Source organism: Microtus oregoni, unplaced genomic scaffold, assembly GCF_018167655.1.
Source record: "Microtus oregoni isolate MIOR12 unplaced genomic scaffold, Mior012 000179F_ref0000403, whole genome shotgun sequence".
NCBI lineage: Eukaryota > Metazoa > Chordata > Mammalia > Rodentia > Cricetidae > Microtus > Microtus oregoni.
The window spans coordinates 39790-57895 of record NW_024544837.1 but is presented as its reverse complement, the minus strand read 5'-3'; the positions used below and the strand labels follow the sequence as shown (position 1 = coordinate 57895).

The 18106-nt window shown below is 41.3% G+C and overlaps 1 protein-coding gene across 2 annotated transcripts in view; it reads left to right on the top strand.

The window, feature by feature from the left end:
- The window catches only part of Edc3 (enhancer of mRNA decapping 3), a 44010-nt gene that overhangs the window by 305 nt on the left and 25599 nt on the right, over positions 1-18106 (top strand). For both annotated transcript variants that reach the window (XM_041647452.1, XM_041647451.1), the window contains exons 2-3: positions 3687-3868; positions 9198-9517. In XM_041647452.1, coding sequence (XP_041503386.1) covers positions 3705-3868; positions 9198-9517 — 484 coding nt within the window. In that variant the 5' untranslated portion in view covers positions 3687-3704. The remainder of the gene's footprint in view (positions 1-3686; positions 3869-9197; positions 9518-18106) is intronic.

Genomic DNA, 18106 nt, shown 5'->3' with positions numbered 1-18106 from the left:
TGTGTGTCGCGGGCAAGTGTTGGGGTGTGTTGGAGGAACAGTCCTTATTGGCTTCGTTAGTTGGTTTTCAGTCTCCCAAGTGCAGAGCTAAGAGGAGCCTCGATCTTTCCACAGTAGAAGCGACTTTCCCTGAGCTATTAGTATCGCATTTGGAATCGTGAGGTGTGTCTAACCCAGTTTTTGTTTTTGTTTTATGTATTGGGCACAGGATTCCTAGTTGTTGATTTCTCTGAAGTAAAAGTGTTTGCAAAGAACGGCCCGTTTTGGAGACACTCCACTATGTAACTCAGGCTGGTCTAGAACTCTGTATGCAGACCAGACTGGCCTGGAACTCGCAGAGACTCTCTTGCCTCTGCCTCCTGAGTGCCGGGATGACTTGTCAAGCATTCTTGGTTTTGACGTTACCAAGACAGTCTCCCGTTTGGGTCCAGTTGCTTTAGCCTCTGGAGTACTGCGATTCTGGGTGTGCACCACTATGCCTGACTCTACCTGACAGTTTCTGATAACTTTGGCTCTGATTTTCTGTGTAATATGAACAAGAACACAAGTAAAAAGTTAGGTATTTAAGCAGGAACTCAGGATTGAAAATAATCCAGCTGTTTATTTTAGTAGTCTGGCTTAAATAATTGCGGTGCCCCTGAATAATACAGTCCAGACAGTGTGGTTAACATTCGCTCCATGTTTCACAGATGTCCTGGTGACGTTTGAAAGCAGCGTAGACTGATCTTTCATGGTGTCAGAATAGCTGCGCCTTTGTAGAGACCCAGTGGAGCTCCCTGTGATGTTTAGGTCATGGCTCAATGGGGGATTACTGTGCACATTTTTGGATGACCAGATGTCATGATGTATACCCGTAATCACAGTACCCAGGAAGCTGAGACTGGGGATCTTGAGTTTGAGCCTGCTCTGGCCACATAGTGAGGCCCTGTCTTTGTTTTTTTGTTTTGGGTTTTTGTTTTATTTGGTTTATAACTAGATGGAAAAGTAGAAAATAAAATGTCTCAAGATTTATCCTGTGCTAGGGATTTAACTCGGTGACATAGCTTGTCTAGCAATAAGCGCAGGCTCTGGGCTTGATCTCCAGCAAAACACACACTACAGGTAAAAAAAAAAATAGCCCTAGGCAAGTGTAGTCAGGCAGGTTGCTTAGTTCGAGACCAGCCTGGTCAAAAGAATTAGTTCCAAAACAGTCAGGGCTACATAGAGAAACTCTGTGCCCCTGCCAACCTCCCACCCCAAATCCTTTGCAGCTCCTATGGATCCTGCTTCAACTGTAGCTTTTTGACGCGGAGGCCTTAGACTTGTAATGATGGAACACACTTCCTCGGAGTAGTCGCAAGAACACTAGTCGCAGTAGTCCAGTGGGGGCAGTGATCACACTGTTTACACTGTTTGAAGTCTGTTTAGTGTCTGCGAAATGAAAAAGTTTTGTTTTTGGCAGTATTGGGGTGTCGATCCAGAATTTCATGTACACATTCCTGGAAAGCGTTCTCCCACTGAGCTTCGTGCCCAGCCCTAGGAAATTTGGGTTGGTTTTCGTTGCTTCTTTTGAGACCTGGCTTCTCTGTGTAGCCCTGGAGGGCCTGGAACTTGCTCTCTGCATCAGGCTGGAATCAGACCGCAGACTCGGCGGCAGTCCTCCTGCTTCTGCCAGACATGCACTACCACGCCCACGTGAACTTTTTTCTTTATAGAAAAAGCTGTTTGATGAGTTTTCAATAAAATATCGGTATCTTTTATGGGAGATTTTCCAATAAAAATGGACAGTTACACACTAATACAGAGCCAGATTTTTTAAAAATCTGCACTTATCACTAAAAGCCACATTTTCAAAGTGTCAACCTTTTGATTCAGTAGTGAGCACAGTATAAATTTGAATATAAAAGATCAGGGCATTAAAGATACATGTTGACTGGAGAAGCAAAAAGAAACTTGTTCTGGTTAAATTCTAGTTGTTGTTGTTGTTGTTTTTCTTATGACAGCTTTTTATAATGCATCTATCTAATACCTAAGCAGATGCCAAAATAGGATTATGATGGAGTATAAGGGAAAGGCAAGAAAATTTATGCTACTCTGATATAAAATAGGCAAAATATGATCAGGAATAGAAAATAAGCCTAGAGTAAGTGTCTTTTATATGTAGCAGTTTATTTAATTAAAATTTATTTTGTTTTTATGTGTGTGTTTAACTGAATGTATTTCTGTGCATCATGTGTATGCAGTGCTTGAGGAGGCCAGTAGAGGGCATCAGGGCCCCTGAACCACAGTATATATATGCTGGGAATTGAACTGGGATCCTCTGGAAGAGCAGCCAGTGTTTTTAACTGCTGAGTCTTCTCTCTAACCTTTTTTGTTCAGCTTTTCAATTTTTTAAGAGTTTTGATGGTGCTAAAAATTAAACCCAGAACTTTGTGCTTGCTAGACAAATACTCCTCCACTGCTGGGCCACATCCCCAGCCTTCTCTTTTGAAAGATTCTGCACCATTATCTGCAATGCATATACTAAAACAACGACATGGTCTTTGGGTTGCTTTTTTGTTTTTGTTTTTTGTTGTTGTGTTGGTTTTTTAAGGCAGTGTTTCTCTATGTAACTCTGGCTGTACTGGAACTCAACTTTGTAGACCCGGCTGGCCTTGAATTCAGATTCCCCCTGGCTCTGCCTCTAGAGTGCTGAAACTAAAGGCCTGTGCCACCACTGCCTGGTGTCTACATGGTCTTTGTATACATATATCAATATTGCTTATTAATCTGCATGTCCCTACTAAAAAAGATTTTTGGTTTTTGAGGCAGAGTCTTACTTACTGACCTAGAACTCTCTGTGTAGACCAGGCTGTAGAACTTAGTCCTGGCTGACCTAGAACTCTCTGTGTAGACCAGGCTGGGCTAAACCTGTCTCTGCCTCCCCTCCATACGTCCAGCACTAGAACTAAGGCCTTTTCAGCTGGGCATGGTGATATATATCTTTAACTCCAGCATTCAGGAGGCAGAGGCAGACAGATCTCTGTGAGTTTGAAGTCTATGTAACTAGTTTTAGGCCTGCAAGTTACATGGTAAGATGTGATGATACTTTGTTTTTACTTTAACAAGTAAAGTTTGCCTGAAGATCAGAGTGTGGAGCTAGCCACACTAGTTAGCCATAGAGGCCAGGCACTGGTGGTACACACCTTTAATTCCAGCACTCAGGAGGCAGAGGGATCTCTGTGAGTTCAAAGTCACCCTGGGCTACACAAGATTAAGTGGTGGCCTACACTTTTAATCCCAGCACTAGGGAGGTGGAGACAGGAAATGGATGGTATGGCTGGGAGTAGAAAGGACTATAAGATGGAGGAAACAGGAGCTCCGGATTCAGTCTGAGGATTCCATAGGGACAGAATCACCCCTTTGAGCTGAGGATTCCGTAGCAGTAAGAACTAGTGCTCTGCTTCTCTGATCTTTCAGCATTAGCCCCTATATCTGACTCCAGGTTTTTATTATTAAGATCAGTTAGAATTTGTGCAACAGTAAAATAAAAATAATATAGAGTGTGTGCAGTTATGCCTCACTTCTTACCAAAGTTGTTTTATTTTTTATTTATGCTTTATCACCTTAGGCAGAGCATCGTCAGTTAGCGCTAAATGCAGAGCCTGCCATACTTGCTGAGTTAAGTCTTTCTTCAAGGTGCACTGAATGCTTCCTTCTCTTCACAGTGACCCCACACCGGGAACATGGCTATGGATTGGCTAGGCAGTATTGTATCAATCAACTGTGGAGACAGCTTGGGTGTCTATCAAGGAAGAGTGTCAGCAGTGGATCAGGTCGGCCAGACCATTTCTCTTACGCGGCCCTTCCACAATGGAGTAAAGTGTCTCGTACCAGAAGTCACCTTTCGGTAAGTGTGCTGCTTAGCGCCCTTAAGAACCAGCCTGGTGGTCTGTGGTGCTGGGAAGGGGTCTGATTGACAGTGTTTTCTCAGCTGGGCTCTGTTTTGCCTTGAGTCTTGCCAAGAAGGAGAATTCATAGTTTTACAGGCCTTAGAGTACTGTTGCTATTCTCAGTGGAGACTTTACATTATAATACAATTTCGAGCTAACGATTTAGTGTTCACTGTTTCTAACCTCTGTTAGACATGGAATTTTATTTAAATTCAGCATCACTTTTCAAAATTTTTCTCAGTATTGTATTATATGTGCTTTTCTACATCAAAGGTCTCATCAGTTTTTTTCCCCCTTAGCATAAATGTGTTTGTCTTTGGAGATATGTGTGATTTATCCCCAGAAACACATGGTAGTTAATAACTAAAGGCCTTAGTTATGGGGAGTTCTTTTCTTAATATTTACCAATAGAGCTCACTCACTTGTCTCTTGACACTCTCATCTCCATCACTTTGAGAGTCAGCCTCCTGTATGTATATTCCCAAAATGAGGCTGTCAGGTGTGAGTGCCCTTATTTCCCTGAACAATTTCTTCATATTTGAGTACCTGTATTTTTCTTTTTTCTTTTAATTTTTTAGATTATTTTTAATTACGCAAGTACGTATGTGTCTCAGGGTACATGTGTGTCTTGGGGTACATACTGTTGAGTTACTTGCAGAGCTAGAAGAGGGTCAGATGCCTTGGAGCTAGAGTTATAGGCCAGAGTGGCTGCTGAGAACTGAACTTGAATCCTCTGTTAAGAGCAGCAAGTGAGGGCTGGAGAGATGGCTCAGCGGTTAAGAGCATTGCCTGCTCTTCCAAAGGTCTTGAGTTCAATTCCCAGCAACCACATGGTGGCTCACAACCATCTGAAATGAGATCTGGTGCCCTCTTCTGGCCTTCAGGCATACACGCAGAAAGAATATTGTATACATAATAAATAAATAAACATTAAAAAAAGAATCTTTAAAAAAAAAAAGAGCAGCAAGTGAGCACTCAGGAGGCAGAGGCAGGCAAATCTCTGTGAGTTCGAGGCCAGGTTGGTCTACAAGAGCTAGTTCCAGGTCAGGCAGAGCTGCACAAAGAAACTCTGTATTGAAAAAATAAAAACAAAACAAAAAATAGCAAGTGCTCTTTTGGTTTTTTGTTTGTTTTGTATGACAGGATTTCTCTGTGTAGCCCTGGTTGCCCTGGATCTATAGACCAGGCTGGCCTTGAGCTCACAGAGATCTGTCTGCCTTTGCCTCACTGAGTGCTGGGGTTAAAGGTGTGCACCACCACTGCCAGGCATAGCAAGTACTCTTAACTTATTGAGGCATCTCTCTAGCCCTGGTATACTGCCTGCTCTTAACTGCTTATCTTTGTGGTCTCTGGAAGTAGCCCTTGTGTTTGGTCTGGCCCCTTCATTTGTGTTTGAGATGCACTCTGCCTCCTTCGAGACCTTATTTCATCTTCTCTGTGTCTTCAGCATCAACTTTGGTTGTACTCTTTGTATTCTACCGTTTGACCTCCCTCATGTGAGGCACCCCACCCGCCATTTCCCACTAGCTAAAGACAGTGCCCTATCCTTCTCTTCCCTTTATAGCCATATTCTTGTTTAGATGAAAATAATTTGTCTTTACTCGGTTTTGCAGCTTTATTTTTCAGTCCCTTGTTTGTGTTTTTCTATCATCATCCTGGATTATCTCTTGCCAAACTACAGATGATGTAATGTCAGATTCAGAAGCCCTCTTCTCTTGGTTTCTTCAGCTTGCCTTTAAGATTTTTTTCTTTTCAGATTCAAAGATTGGTTTATTCTGGATTCTGTATTTTTCCCCCTCAATATCAGATCAGAGCTTCTAATTTTTTTCTACTTAAACACTCTTTTTTTTCTCAGACTCTTGAGACAGAGTTTCACTATGCAGCCCAGGCTGGCCTGGAACTCACAGAGTTCTGGTGGACTCTGCCTCCCCAGCACTGGGATTTAAAGAATGAGCCACCATGTCTGGTTCCTAGACATTTTAAAGTAATTGTAGCATATAGCCATAGAAAGTAGGTATACAAACAAAACATCTACTGCTTTTCAGTCATGAAGATATTTATTTTAAAATAATTCTTTGGTATTCTTATAATTTTACCACTTAGTAAATGTGAAGTGTATTTGGATACTAATGAGGTAGGTATGTATATTTATTTTACATAGAGAATTAAAGCTTGTATAAATATTTGATGGTGTAGTACACAAAATACTTTATTTTTTCACTTTAACTGATGATACTGATCTTATAGTTGTCAGTGCGGGGAATGTTGATTCACAAATGTAGCATAAATGGAAATGTATTTAGGGACGTTTGAGAAATTATGAAAATTCTGTCCTAAGCCAAAATTCATTTTAACTTTCTTAAAATATTTATGTGCCAGGTGGTGGTGGCACATTCCTTTAATCCCAGCACTGGGAAAGCAGAGGCAGGTAGATCTCTGTGAGCTCGAGGCCAGCCTGGTCTACAAAGTAAGTTCCAGGAGAGTCAGGATTGTTACATAGAGAAACCCTGTTTTGAAAAACGAAAAAAAAAGAAAAAAGAGAAAATTTTATGTATTTAACTGGCAGTGGTAGAGCATGCCTTTAATCCCAGTATTGGGGAGGCAGAGATAGGCAAATCTTTTGAGTTTAAGGCCAGCCTGGTCTACAGAACAAGTTCCAGGACAGCCAGGACTACATAGAGAAACCCTGTCTCAAAAAAACAAAATATTTAATTATTTTAATGTGTATATTGTGTACCTACGTGTATGTGTGTGCACTGTATGCATGTAGGAAGTCAGAAGAGACTGGATCCCCTGGAACTGGAGCTACAGATAGTTGTGAGCTGCCATATGGGTGCTGGGAATAGAACCCAGGTCCTCTGCAGGAGCCAAAGGTGCTCCCAACTACTGAGCCATTTCTCCAGTTGTGTGTGTGTGTGTGTGTTGAGACAGGGTTTCTCTGTGTTGCACTGGCTGTCCTGGAACTCAGATCTGCCTGCCTCTGCCTCCCAAGTGCTGGGATTAAAGGTGTGAGCCTTTTTCCGTTTTTAGATGAAACTTAAGTTACTTAAATTAGTAACTCAAGCAACAAACTTGTAACACTATACATTTTGGAGATTTGCTAATTTGATGTTTACATATTGAGAAATGATAGTAGAAAAATATTGAAAGACTTTGTTTTCATAATAAGACTATTATGTTTCTATGAGGCCAACAATCTTTGTAGAGTAGAAACCCTACACTGTATAGTGTGTAGTAGTCTCTGATTTGAGCCACGGTATTTGAGGCAGCAGTAGTGGGTTGGAGGGCACGACGGCATGCACAGTGCAGAGTATGCAGAAGCACACTGGATTTGTTATATGTTTGATTTAGTTCTTTTCTGGTCATGGCATGTTCAGAAGTCTTTTACTATTGCCAAGTTTTCCCAAACCCCAAGTTCACCTGTGTGGAGCCACAGCCCACAGATTAAGCTGGGTTCTAGGCACTCTTGTGTATTCTTTTATGTATTTTAGTAAGAACTCAGATCTTTGTCCTTTGAACTCATTGTCTGAGCTGTTGATACTTTGTGGCCTGGTCCTTCCCAATTGAATATTCTCTAGTATGATCTCAACGGAAGACTTAGAAGCTGAACAGCTGCTTATTTGCAGGTTTCTTCTTCCAGAGGTCCACTGTAGGCACCTTTCACCAAAGTTAGAAATGGAAAGATTGGGCTGGTGAAATGGCTTAGCAAGCCAAGTTCTTACCAACAAGGCTGACAGCCCGAGTTCAGTTCCCAGAACCACCTCCTTCAAAGTTGTATTCTGACTTCCACGTGCACACTGCGACACCCTGCCCCCGCCCCCCCCCCCGTCTCTACCCTTCCCCATGCAATGAATAAGTACATGTAAAGAATAATTTAGAATCTGTTCATTGGAGTATCTGGCTGCATTATACATTGTATCCACATGTGTGCCTGGTACCCAGAGAGGCTAGAAGAGGGTAGTGAATCCCATGGAACTGGAGTTATAGTGTGAGTCCTCTAGAAGAATAGTCTCCCTAACCTTGAATCATCTCTCCAGCCCAAGGGAAAAACATTTTTGTTGTTGTTTTGTTTTGAGAAAAGGGTCTCAAAAGTGTAGACTTGGCTGACCTTTAACTCACTATGTAGGCCAGGCTGTCCTCAGACTCACAGAGATCTGTTAGCATATTCCACATGTCCAGGCTCAAAAAAGAAAAAAGAAAATAAACCTTTTCCCCAAATATAAGCTTGAGAGGATACTTTTATTAGAGTTTGACAGAAAACCCTTATCTCAGCAGCTACTTAGTGTGGGAAAAGCCACACTATTTGAGTTGCCAGCATGGATATCCTCCACATGGTAGCAGACAGCCATATGACAGGAGAGGACTTTAGGAAAAGAATAAGGATTCTTTCTGACTTGTTTGAAACAAGTCTTTGTAGTCCTGACTATCTTTTAACTCTTTATGTAAATCACACTAACCTTAAAATTGAGCTCCTGCCTCTGCCTTCCAGATGGGAGGGTTCTAAGCAGGAGCCTGGGTGCCCTGCTAGTTTCTCCCTCCCTGTTGCCATGGGAAAAACCATTGTGCTCATGATCTGGGCCCTGGTTATCACTTTATTTTCCTGATGGCCCCCGTCAGTGTTCTGTCCTTATGTGATACCATAGGCAACATTGGCAGTTCTTCCTGTGGATGACGTCACATTTTCGTAGTCTCTGAACCTCTGGCTGAGATGTCTTTCTCCTTACTATTCTCTGCTTGATTTGCTTTTCCCTCCTCCTATCTTGTACACCCTGACATAGCTTAACTAGTCCATATGCAGTGTGAATTCAGGTATTTTGTTTCTGGGCTCTCTGGTGCCCTGAGTTTATCTCTGTACTGGTATTTGACACTCGATTGTTTACATGTGTCTTTTTCCAGTACCCAGACTGAGTTGTTTATGAGTGTGTACTGTGTCTCTGTATGTCCTGCTCCTAGCCCAGGGTTTACCACATAGTAAAGACATTATATATGCCCATTGAATGAGCAAGTGGGTGAAATAATTTTAAAAAGCCACTAATGTTCTGAAAATCTAAGATGGCTGTAGAGTTTTGTTATTAACAGCTTCTCTCTCTAAAGGCCAGTAGAGTTGAAAATTGGTGGCTGAGCACTGTCTCTAAATGCTCTGCTACCTTCTTAGCTTTTACGTCCGATAGCTCCCTCAAGTACAGCTTTGCAGAGGGGTAACTGATTTCCATTAATCCCAGCTTCATCCTTAGCACTTTTCTATTGCAATTATAATTTTGAGACTCGGACTTTTGTGTATTTCAGGGCAGGTGATATTACAGAATTAAAAATTTTGGAGATACCAGGTCCTGGAGACAACCAACAGTTTGGAGACCTTCATCAGACAGAATTAGGCCCTTCTGGTGTTGGGTACCAAGTGGGTATCAGTCAGAATGGTACGGGCAAGGTGGTCAAGAAGCCAACCTCTTCCAGTAGTACCCCTCAGAACATCCCTAAGAGGACAGATGTGAAGAGCCAGGATGTTGCCGTTTCTCCTCAGCAGCAGCAGTGCTCAAAGAGTTATGTGGACAGGCACATGGAATCCTTGAGTCAGTCTAAAAGCTTCCGTCGTCGGCACAACTCTTGTAAGTACAGTCAAATTGCCGTTTTCATAACCTGCTGTTTCCGTGTTGTAAGCTCTTTAAATTAATCCTTTATTTTGTAAAGTGGGGTACTGGCGGAGTTTGACAAAAATATAGTGCGTTTCTGTCTTCCTAGGGCTAATCCCTTAAGATACCAAGGAAAAGAAAATGAGTTATTAGAGGTATTCCTAAGCTTCTTGCCCACCTTTCTTCCTTTTCAGGAAGAGTTGGGGATCTGCACTGTATTGGTGTTTGAAATCTGTGGGGGGTAGTTATGATGTCTGAATTGACTCAGGCTGTTCTAGTTAATTTTGTTTGTTTGTTTTTTGTTTTTCGAGACAGGGTTTCTCTGTAGTTTTGAAGCCTGTCCTGGAACTAGCTCTTGTAGACCAGGCTGGCCTCGAACTCACAGAGATCCGCTTGCCTCTGCCTCCTGAGTACTGGGATTAAAGGTGTGTGCCGCCACCACCACCCGGCTCTAGTTAATTCTTGAGTAAGACTTCTGTTCTTGGAGAGGAGGGGCTATTGTAGGCATCACTGTTACCATCATTCTGACAGACTGAGTATGTTATTTGTTGAGGTGCTGTGGGTTGAACTCAGAGCTGTGTGCATACCTGGCAAGCATTCTGTCACCAAGCTCCAGCCCCAGCCCAAACGGACTCTTTTACTTTTATTTCTTTTTACAGCACATTTATTTATGTGTATGTGTGCAGGGATGTATATGTGGAGGTGGGAGTTGGTTCTCCTTCCAGCATGTGGATCCTGGGGATCAAACTCAGGTTGACAGGATTGGTGGCAAACACCTTTATAATAATCTCACTGGCCTCCAAACTGATCACTTAAATTTTGTTGTGTTTACTGTCCCCACTAGAACATTAAGGAGAACATATATGGATATATATTGCTCTCTGGTTTTGTTTGCTAGTAACAGATTATTGAATTCCACGTGCTGGTTTTAGAAACATAGATGGGTCACTAGAACCTGTAATGTTTTTTAACATGTGTACTAGAGTAATGTAATTTGATACATAATAGATTTGTTCACATCTCTTATTGTTCCTTAAATACATATGAATGTCTTTTAAAAGTTCCTTCTAGGGAGCCTGGATAGTCAGCTTGATGGTTAAGAGCCTTGTTCTTGTAGAAGACCCTGTTTCACTTCCCAGCATCCAAATGGTGGTTCGTAACTGTCTGTGACTCCAGTCCTAGGGGATGCAGTGCCCTTTTCTGATTTCCAAAGACACCAGGCACACATGTGGTACATGTAGGCAAAACTCTCGTGCATAAAGTAATAAAATAAATACAATTTTAAAAATTACTTGTAGACCTGGAAAGATAGTTCAGTAACTAGGAGCACACTTTTGCTGTTCCTACAGAGGACCTGAGTTCAGTTCTCGGCACCCAAATCAGTTGGCTCACAGCTGCCTGTAACTGCAGCTCCAAAGCCTCCAAAGTCTCCAGACTTCTTTGGGTACCTGCAAAATATATATACATATAAATAAAAATAAATATTAAAAAATGCTTCTAAATGATAAAACTTCTTGTCTTAGTTAGAGTTACAATTGCTGCAGTGAAACACATGACCAAAGCAGCTTGGGTAGGAAAGGGTTTATTTAGCTTACGCTTCCACATCACAGTTTATCATTAAGGAATTCAGGATAGGAACTTAAGCTGGGCAAGAACCTGATGCAGAGGCCACAGAGGAGTACTGCTTACTGGTTTGTTCCTCATGGCTTGCTCAGCTTGCCCTCCCATAGAATTCAGGACCACCAGCCCAGGGATGATACCACCCATAATGTCTGTCCCTACCCCTGTCAATCACTAACTTAAGAAAATGCCCTACAAGCTTGCCCACATCTTGATCCTATGGAGGCATTTCCTCAGTTGAGGTTCCCTCCTCTCAGATGACTCCAGTCTGTGTCAGATTGACAAAAAACTTTCCAGCACATTCTTTTTTTTTTTTTTTAAGATTTATTTATTATTTGTACAGTGTTCTGCCTGCAAGCCAGAAGAGGTCACCAGATCTCATTATAGATGGTTGTGAGCCATCATGTGGCTGCCGGGAATTGAACTCAGGACCTCTGGAAGAGCAGTTAGTGCTTTTAACCTCTGAGCCATCTCTCCAGCTCTACATTATTCTTACTTTTATGTGCATTTTATTTCTAGAAATAGTGGCAAAATATATTGGGAATTTAATAACATAGAAACTCATAAACTAGAGTCATGTTAAGGCTAAGTAAGGCATTACCTCCTAAAAGGCAGAATTTAGAATGAGTTGCTTTCTGGAGCCCACATTAAAGAGTTGATTAAAGAAAGTTCCAGATGTCACTTACTGTCCTTTTAGTTCCTCATTTAGTCTCAGTGGCCTTGTAGTAAGGTTTTAGTGTGCTGCTTTAGTTCTAGCTTGTGATGTGACATTTGTGTCAGAACTAACATTTTAAGTTATAAGAATGCTTACTTTGGGCTGAAGAGATGGGTCAGCAGTTAAGAGCACTGGCTGCTCTCTAGAGGACCCAGGTTCAATTCCCAGCATCCACATGGGGGCCCACAATAATCTGACCACAGGGGGCTAGAGAGATGGCTCAGTGGGTTAAGAGCATTGGCAGTTCTTCCAGAAGACCTGGGTTCACTTCCCAGCACCCACATGGCAGCTCACAACTGTCTGTAACTCTAGTTCTAGGGGATATAACACCTTCATACCAATGCCCATAAAATAAAGTTAAATAAATTATTTTTAAAAAAATTTAAAAAATAATCTGACTACAGTTCCGGGGATCCAGTACCTCATACAGACACACATGCAAACAAAACACCAATGCACATAAAGTAAAAATAAATCTAAAAAAGCAAAACAAAGGAAATGCCTACTTTACGTGGGGGGAAAAACAATAAAAAAGGTATTTCTAGGCAATTTAAATACCTATAGGCAACGGTTTTAATTGGTGATGGCCTGAAACAGGAGACTGAAATGTTTGCAGTAGTACTTCTGTATCCTAAGGAAAACTTAAAATGGCTTAGATAGTGACTCTTTCCACTTAGAAACCTTTTTTGAATAAACTACATATTTTATTCAGATTGCCCTTGTATTTACCTAATGTCTTGGATCTTATTCGGTATCCATTTCATTTAGAAGGTACTAATCTTGGACTGACTGTTTTTTAAAGATTTGTTTTATTTTGGGGGGTGTGTGTAGACAGGTACCTAAGGAGGTCAGAAAAGGATATCAGAACCCTTAAAGCTGGAGCTGCAGTCAGTTGTGACTGGCGTGTCCTGTAGAAGAGCACTGTGTGTTCTTAACACTGGCCATCACTCCAGCCATAGACTTCCTATCTTTGTTCACAGACAGTTTGGATGCATACTGGTCAGGTATTTTGTAGCAAGTCCCTCAGCTGATACTTTCCTTATGATTAGATTAGTGATTTGGGGGTTTTGTTGTTGTTGTCGATTTGGTGGGGGGGAGAAAAATACAAAAGATAAAATGCTGTAGCTGATACTTTTCTTATGATTAGATTAGTGATTTGGGGGTTTTGTTGTTGTTGTCGATTTGGTGGGGGGGAGAAAAATACAAAAGATAAAATGCTGTTTTCATTACATTGTGTCAAGGTTGTGTACAATGACCATAATTTATGACTTTCCATCATCAGTTTGGTCACCTGATTAAAATAGCATGTCAGGTTTCTCCTTTGGAAAATAATTCTGTGTAGCCCACATCCAAGGAGTGAACAATTAATGATACTTCTCCTTGGCAGTACAATGTTTTCACGAATTATTTGGAAAAACCTGCACCAGAGATCCCCTACCCAAGTATTTATTTATGCCTTTTTATCTTCTGAGTCAGGGTCTCATTGTGTAACCATTGGCTGACCAGGAACTCATTATGTAAAAAAGCCTAGTCTATAACTCACAAAGATCAGCATTCCTCTGCCTCCTGAAGGCTGGCTTATTCAGTCAGTCATTTAGAGTAGTAGAGTTTTGACTTACAAGTGTTTATTTAGTCCTTGACTCATTGATTGTGTATGTGCCTGTGGTGTACCAGATGTATTTGCGCACATGTATATGCACATGTCTGTACATCTGTGTGTGCTTGTAGAGGCCAAAGGTTGACATTGGGTATATTCTTCATCACTTTTTCTTCCTTACCTTATATTTTCAGAGAGTTTCTCACTAAAACTGGAGTTCACCAATTGACCATATTGACTGGTCACTGATCCCCTGTGATGTAGTGATGTTTTATTTGTATTTTAATAAATAAAGCTTGCCTGAAGATCAGAATGTATAGCTAAGTCACTAGAAGCCAGGGAATGGTGGTACACACCTTTAATCCCAGGACTCAGGAGACAGGTGGATGAATCTCTGAGAGTTCAAGGCTACCCTGGGCTACACAAGGTTGATCCTGAAGGAGATCCAAGTGGTGGTGGCTCACACCTTTAATGCTGGTGTTTGGGAGTCACACACCTTCAATCCTAGCACTAGGTAAGTGGAAACAGGAGCTGTATGGGTGGGTGGAGAAAGGAGTATAAGAGAGAGGAATTATAAAAATATAAAAGAGACAGGAACTCACTGGAGTGTGGAGTCTGAGGATTCATGAAGACAATCTCGCTTTTTCAATCTGATGATTTGGTAGAAGTAAAAGGTCTAGTGGTTGTCTGCTTTGCTTTTCTGATCTTCAACTTGAACCCCAATATCTGGCTCTGGGTTTTTAATATTTGTGCTACAAATGACACCCAACATTTCGGGTATAAATCCACGAAAAAGCCATTTGCCTGTAGCTTTACAGCCATTGGCATAGACCAAGCTACATGTGGCTGGAGTCATCACCCTACCAGCTAGGGTTTTTTTTTTTTTTTTTTTTTTTTTTTTTTGATTTTTCGAGACAGGGTTTCTCCGTAGCTTTTGGTTCCTGTCCTGGAACTAGCTCTTGTAGACCAGGCTGGCCTCGAACTCACAGAGATCCTCCTGCCTCTGCCTCCCGAGTGCTGGGATTAAAGGCGTGCGCCACCACTGCCCGGCTCCAGCTAGGTTTTTCTTCTCTTCTGGCAGGCTCTCAGTGAACCCCCTTCTCAGGCTGCTGCCAAACTAGGTAATTGCCTTGAAATTCAGTCAGGCTTTTACTATTCAATGCAGCAGCAATAAGCCTCACATTTAGTAAACTGGGAGCATGGGGACCACGGGAGAGGGTTGAAAGGGAGGGGAGAAGAAGGAAAGGGAGCAGAGAAAAAGGTATAGCTCAATAAAATCAATTAAATAAAAAATTAAGCCTCATATCTTCATCAACTTTGGCAGCAGATTTGGTAAGACATTGGGAATTCTTAAAGGGATGAATTAGTTAAGAGTTTTTTCCCCACATTAAAGATGCTGCAAATCTGAGTCAGGAAGCCTCTCTTAATGAAGCCTTGCCTCTAACAAACAGAGCCTAGTGGAAAAAACATAGTTACCAAGAAGCTGTGCTTGACTCTGTTCTTGTCTGTCTAGAATCCTTTTTTTTCCCCCCACTTTGGTTTTTCAAGACAGGATTTCTCTGTGTAGCTTTGGTGCCTGTCCTGGAACTAGCTCTTGTAGACCAGGCTAGCCTCCAACTCATAGACTCCTCCTGCCTCTGCCTCCTGAGTGTTGGAATTAAAGGCATGTACCATCACCACCTGGTATTAGAATCCTTTTTATAAAGCTTTCTCAGGCTTTATGTGGAAATTCTTGCGAAATGTTTGGGGACCATTTGTAGACAGAGACTGCACTCTCGTTTACTGGCTTTCCAGACCCAAATAATCACACAGAAACTTTATTAATTACATCATTGTTTGGCTGATGGCATGGGCATATTTCTAGCTTGCTCTTACATCTTAAATTAACCCATTTCTGTTAGTTTATGTATTCCCATGTAGCATTACCTCATTTTCTACCTGTCTTGTTTCCTCGGTGGCTGACTGGTATCTGCTTGACTCTGCCTACTCTATTTATCTGTGTTCAGATTTCCCACCTGACTTTACTCTGTGAAGCCATTGGCCAAAACAGCTTTATTCATCAACCTATAAAAGCAACACATATACAGAAGGACGTCCTATATCACACCACTAGCTGAAAAACACCACCTAAAGATCGACTTGGGACTACAACCTTCTCAGAACAATTTCAAAGTGGCTAGCTGAGATGATACAGTCTCACAGACTTCTCTAGCCAGGACCTGAGACCAGCCCTGCACTTCCCAACTGTTGTACACAGAGACTGAACAACAAATGATAGAGCTACCTCTCCCAGGACTTGATAATTAACCTAAATCTCTTTTTTCAGGATTCCCTAAAGATTTTCCTCACCCCCAGACAGCAGGAAGTAAATTTAAGAATACAGTGCCCAGCTGGGCGGTGGTGGCGCACGCCTTTAATCCCAGCACTCGGGAGGCAGAGGCAGGCGGATCTTTGTGAGTTAGAGACCAGCCTGGTCTACAGAGCTAGTTCCAGGACAGGCTCCAAAGCCACAGAGAAACCCTGTCTCGAAAAAACAACAAAAAAAAAAAAAAAAAAAAAAAAAGAATACAGTGCCCACATTCCCAAGAGATGGGGTGGGTAGTTTTTGGTCTTTCATTGGGTTATGGATATTTGTCATTGTTTATGGGGCTTAGTTACAATCTGTTATTGGTAATGGTCAGGAAAACTAAACCGAAGATATTAGATTCAAGGTTATTGGTTTTTTTTTTTTTTTTTTTGGTTTTTGGAACTAGCTCTGTAGACCAGGCTGGTCTCGAACTCACAGAGATCCGCCTGCCTCTGCCTCCCGAGTGCTGGGATTAAAGGCATGCGCCACCATCGCCCGGCTTCAAGGTTATTGTTTTGAAAAGAAAAAAGAGAGTGCTATCGATATGATAGGATAAAAGGGTAGGTCATTGAGTCTATCATACAGATATAAGATAAAAAGGGAAATTATTGAATCTGCTTTTAAAAAGCAACTACTAGTTTTAAATATTTTACATTGAATTGGACTTTTGTATATTTTATACAAATTTTGTATATTGATACAAATTTAAGATTTTGTTAGAACATACTATATATACAATTCTACTCTTCAAGGTATTGTACCTGTACAACTCACTTAACAGTGTATTGCAAATTTATAGTCCTTGAAAATTATTATTACCAACTGTTTAGGATAATAAGGAAATGCAGGTTAGTAGTTAATCACCTATTATAATCAATCTTGTAGTCACATTAGGTATGTTTTCAAGGTCAAACAAAGATATATTTTAGATAAGTCATTTTCAAACTCTTCAGAGATCTACAGAATATGGCATTTAAGATGTTTTAATAGGCTCTTTTTTTTTTTTTCTGGCAATGAGACACATCTGCTCCTGGAAGCACTAATCTACTTCAGAGACAATGATGGGTATCGAGGAAACTCCACGTGAAGTTTATTTTCTTTGTGGCAAAAGTAAGCCACTGGGCAAGAAAGTACCCTGGCCTCAACCGCAGACAGTATGCTGTTCTAAATGGACAAGCATGACTAAGAAAGAAATATGACTGCCAAACATTGTCAAGACAAGGAGGGACAGCCTTTCAGAATATTCTGCCTAACAGAAAAATGTGCTGGATATTTTTAGGCCTGTAGACCAAAGATGGATACCCCAATGTTACATAGGAACTTTGGGTGGCTGTCCAGGTAACCAGATGTTTTTGTCATTTCTCACATGATTTGGAAGTAGCTTGCTTGTACTTCCTGCTTGTGCAGTTAATATTATTTCTTGAGTATGAGGGAGTTGAAGATTAGATAGTTATAGTTACAGTTTCCCTTGTTTTACCAGATGCAGAAAGCAAGTTATAATAGAAAGTAAATTAGGTACAAGACTTTGGACTCACCAAGATAGGATAGATAATGGAATATTTTCTCTGAATTTGTCAAATGCAAATGGACTAGACATTGTTGATGTACTTATTGCCTGTATATATTGAATGTAGTTATTGTACTTACTGTATATAGTTTTTCTTATTTTAGTAGTAGCCTTTTTAATTTTTGACAAAAGAGGGGAAGTGTAGTGATATTTGTATTTTAATAAATAAAGCTTGCCTGATCAAAATGCAAAGCTTAGCCACTAGAGGCCAGGGAGTGGTTGCACACACCTTTAATCCCAGGAGTCAGGAAACAAAAGTAGACAGATCTCTGTGAGTTTAAGGCTACCCTGGACTACACAATACAATCCATAAACAGATTGAGGTGGTGGTGGCTCACACATTTAATCCCAGTGTTTGGGAGTCGCACCCTTTAATCCCAACACTAGGGAGGCAGAGACAGGAGCATTATGGGTGGGCAGAGAGAGGAATATAAAGGGGAAGAGACAGGAACTCACTGGAGTGTGGACTCTGAGTATTCATGCAGACAGGATTTTGCCCTTTTGGTCTGAAGATTTGTTAGAGGTAAAAGGTCTCTCTAGTTGTTGCCTGCTTTGCTTCTCCCATCTTCAGCTTGAATCCCATTATTCGTCTCTGGGTTTTTATTATTCGTGCTACCCTTGTGATATAATGTCTCTATCTCCTAATGCCGGAATTTCAGCTGTGGTTTTGTCTGTGGGTGGGTGCTGGGGATCTGAATTAAAGTTCTGATGTTTGAACT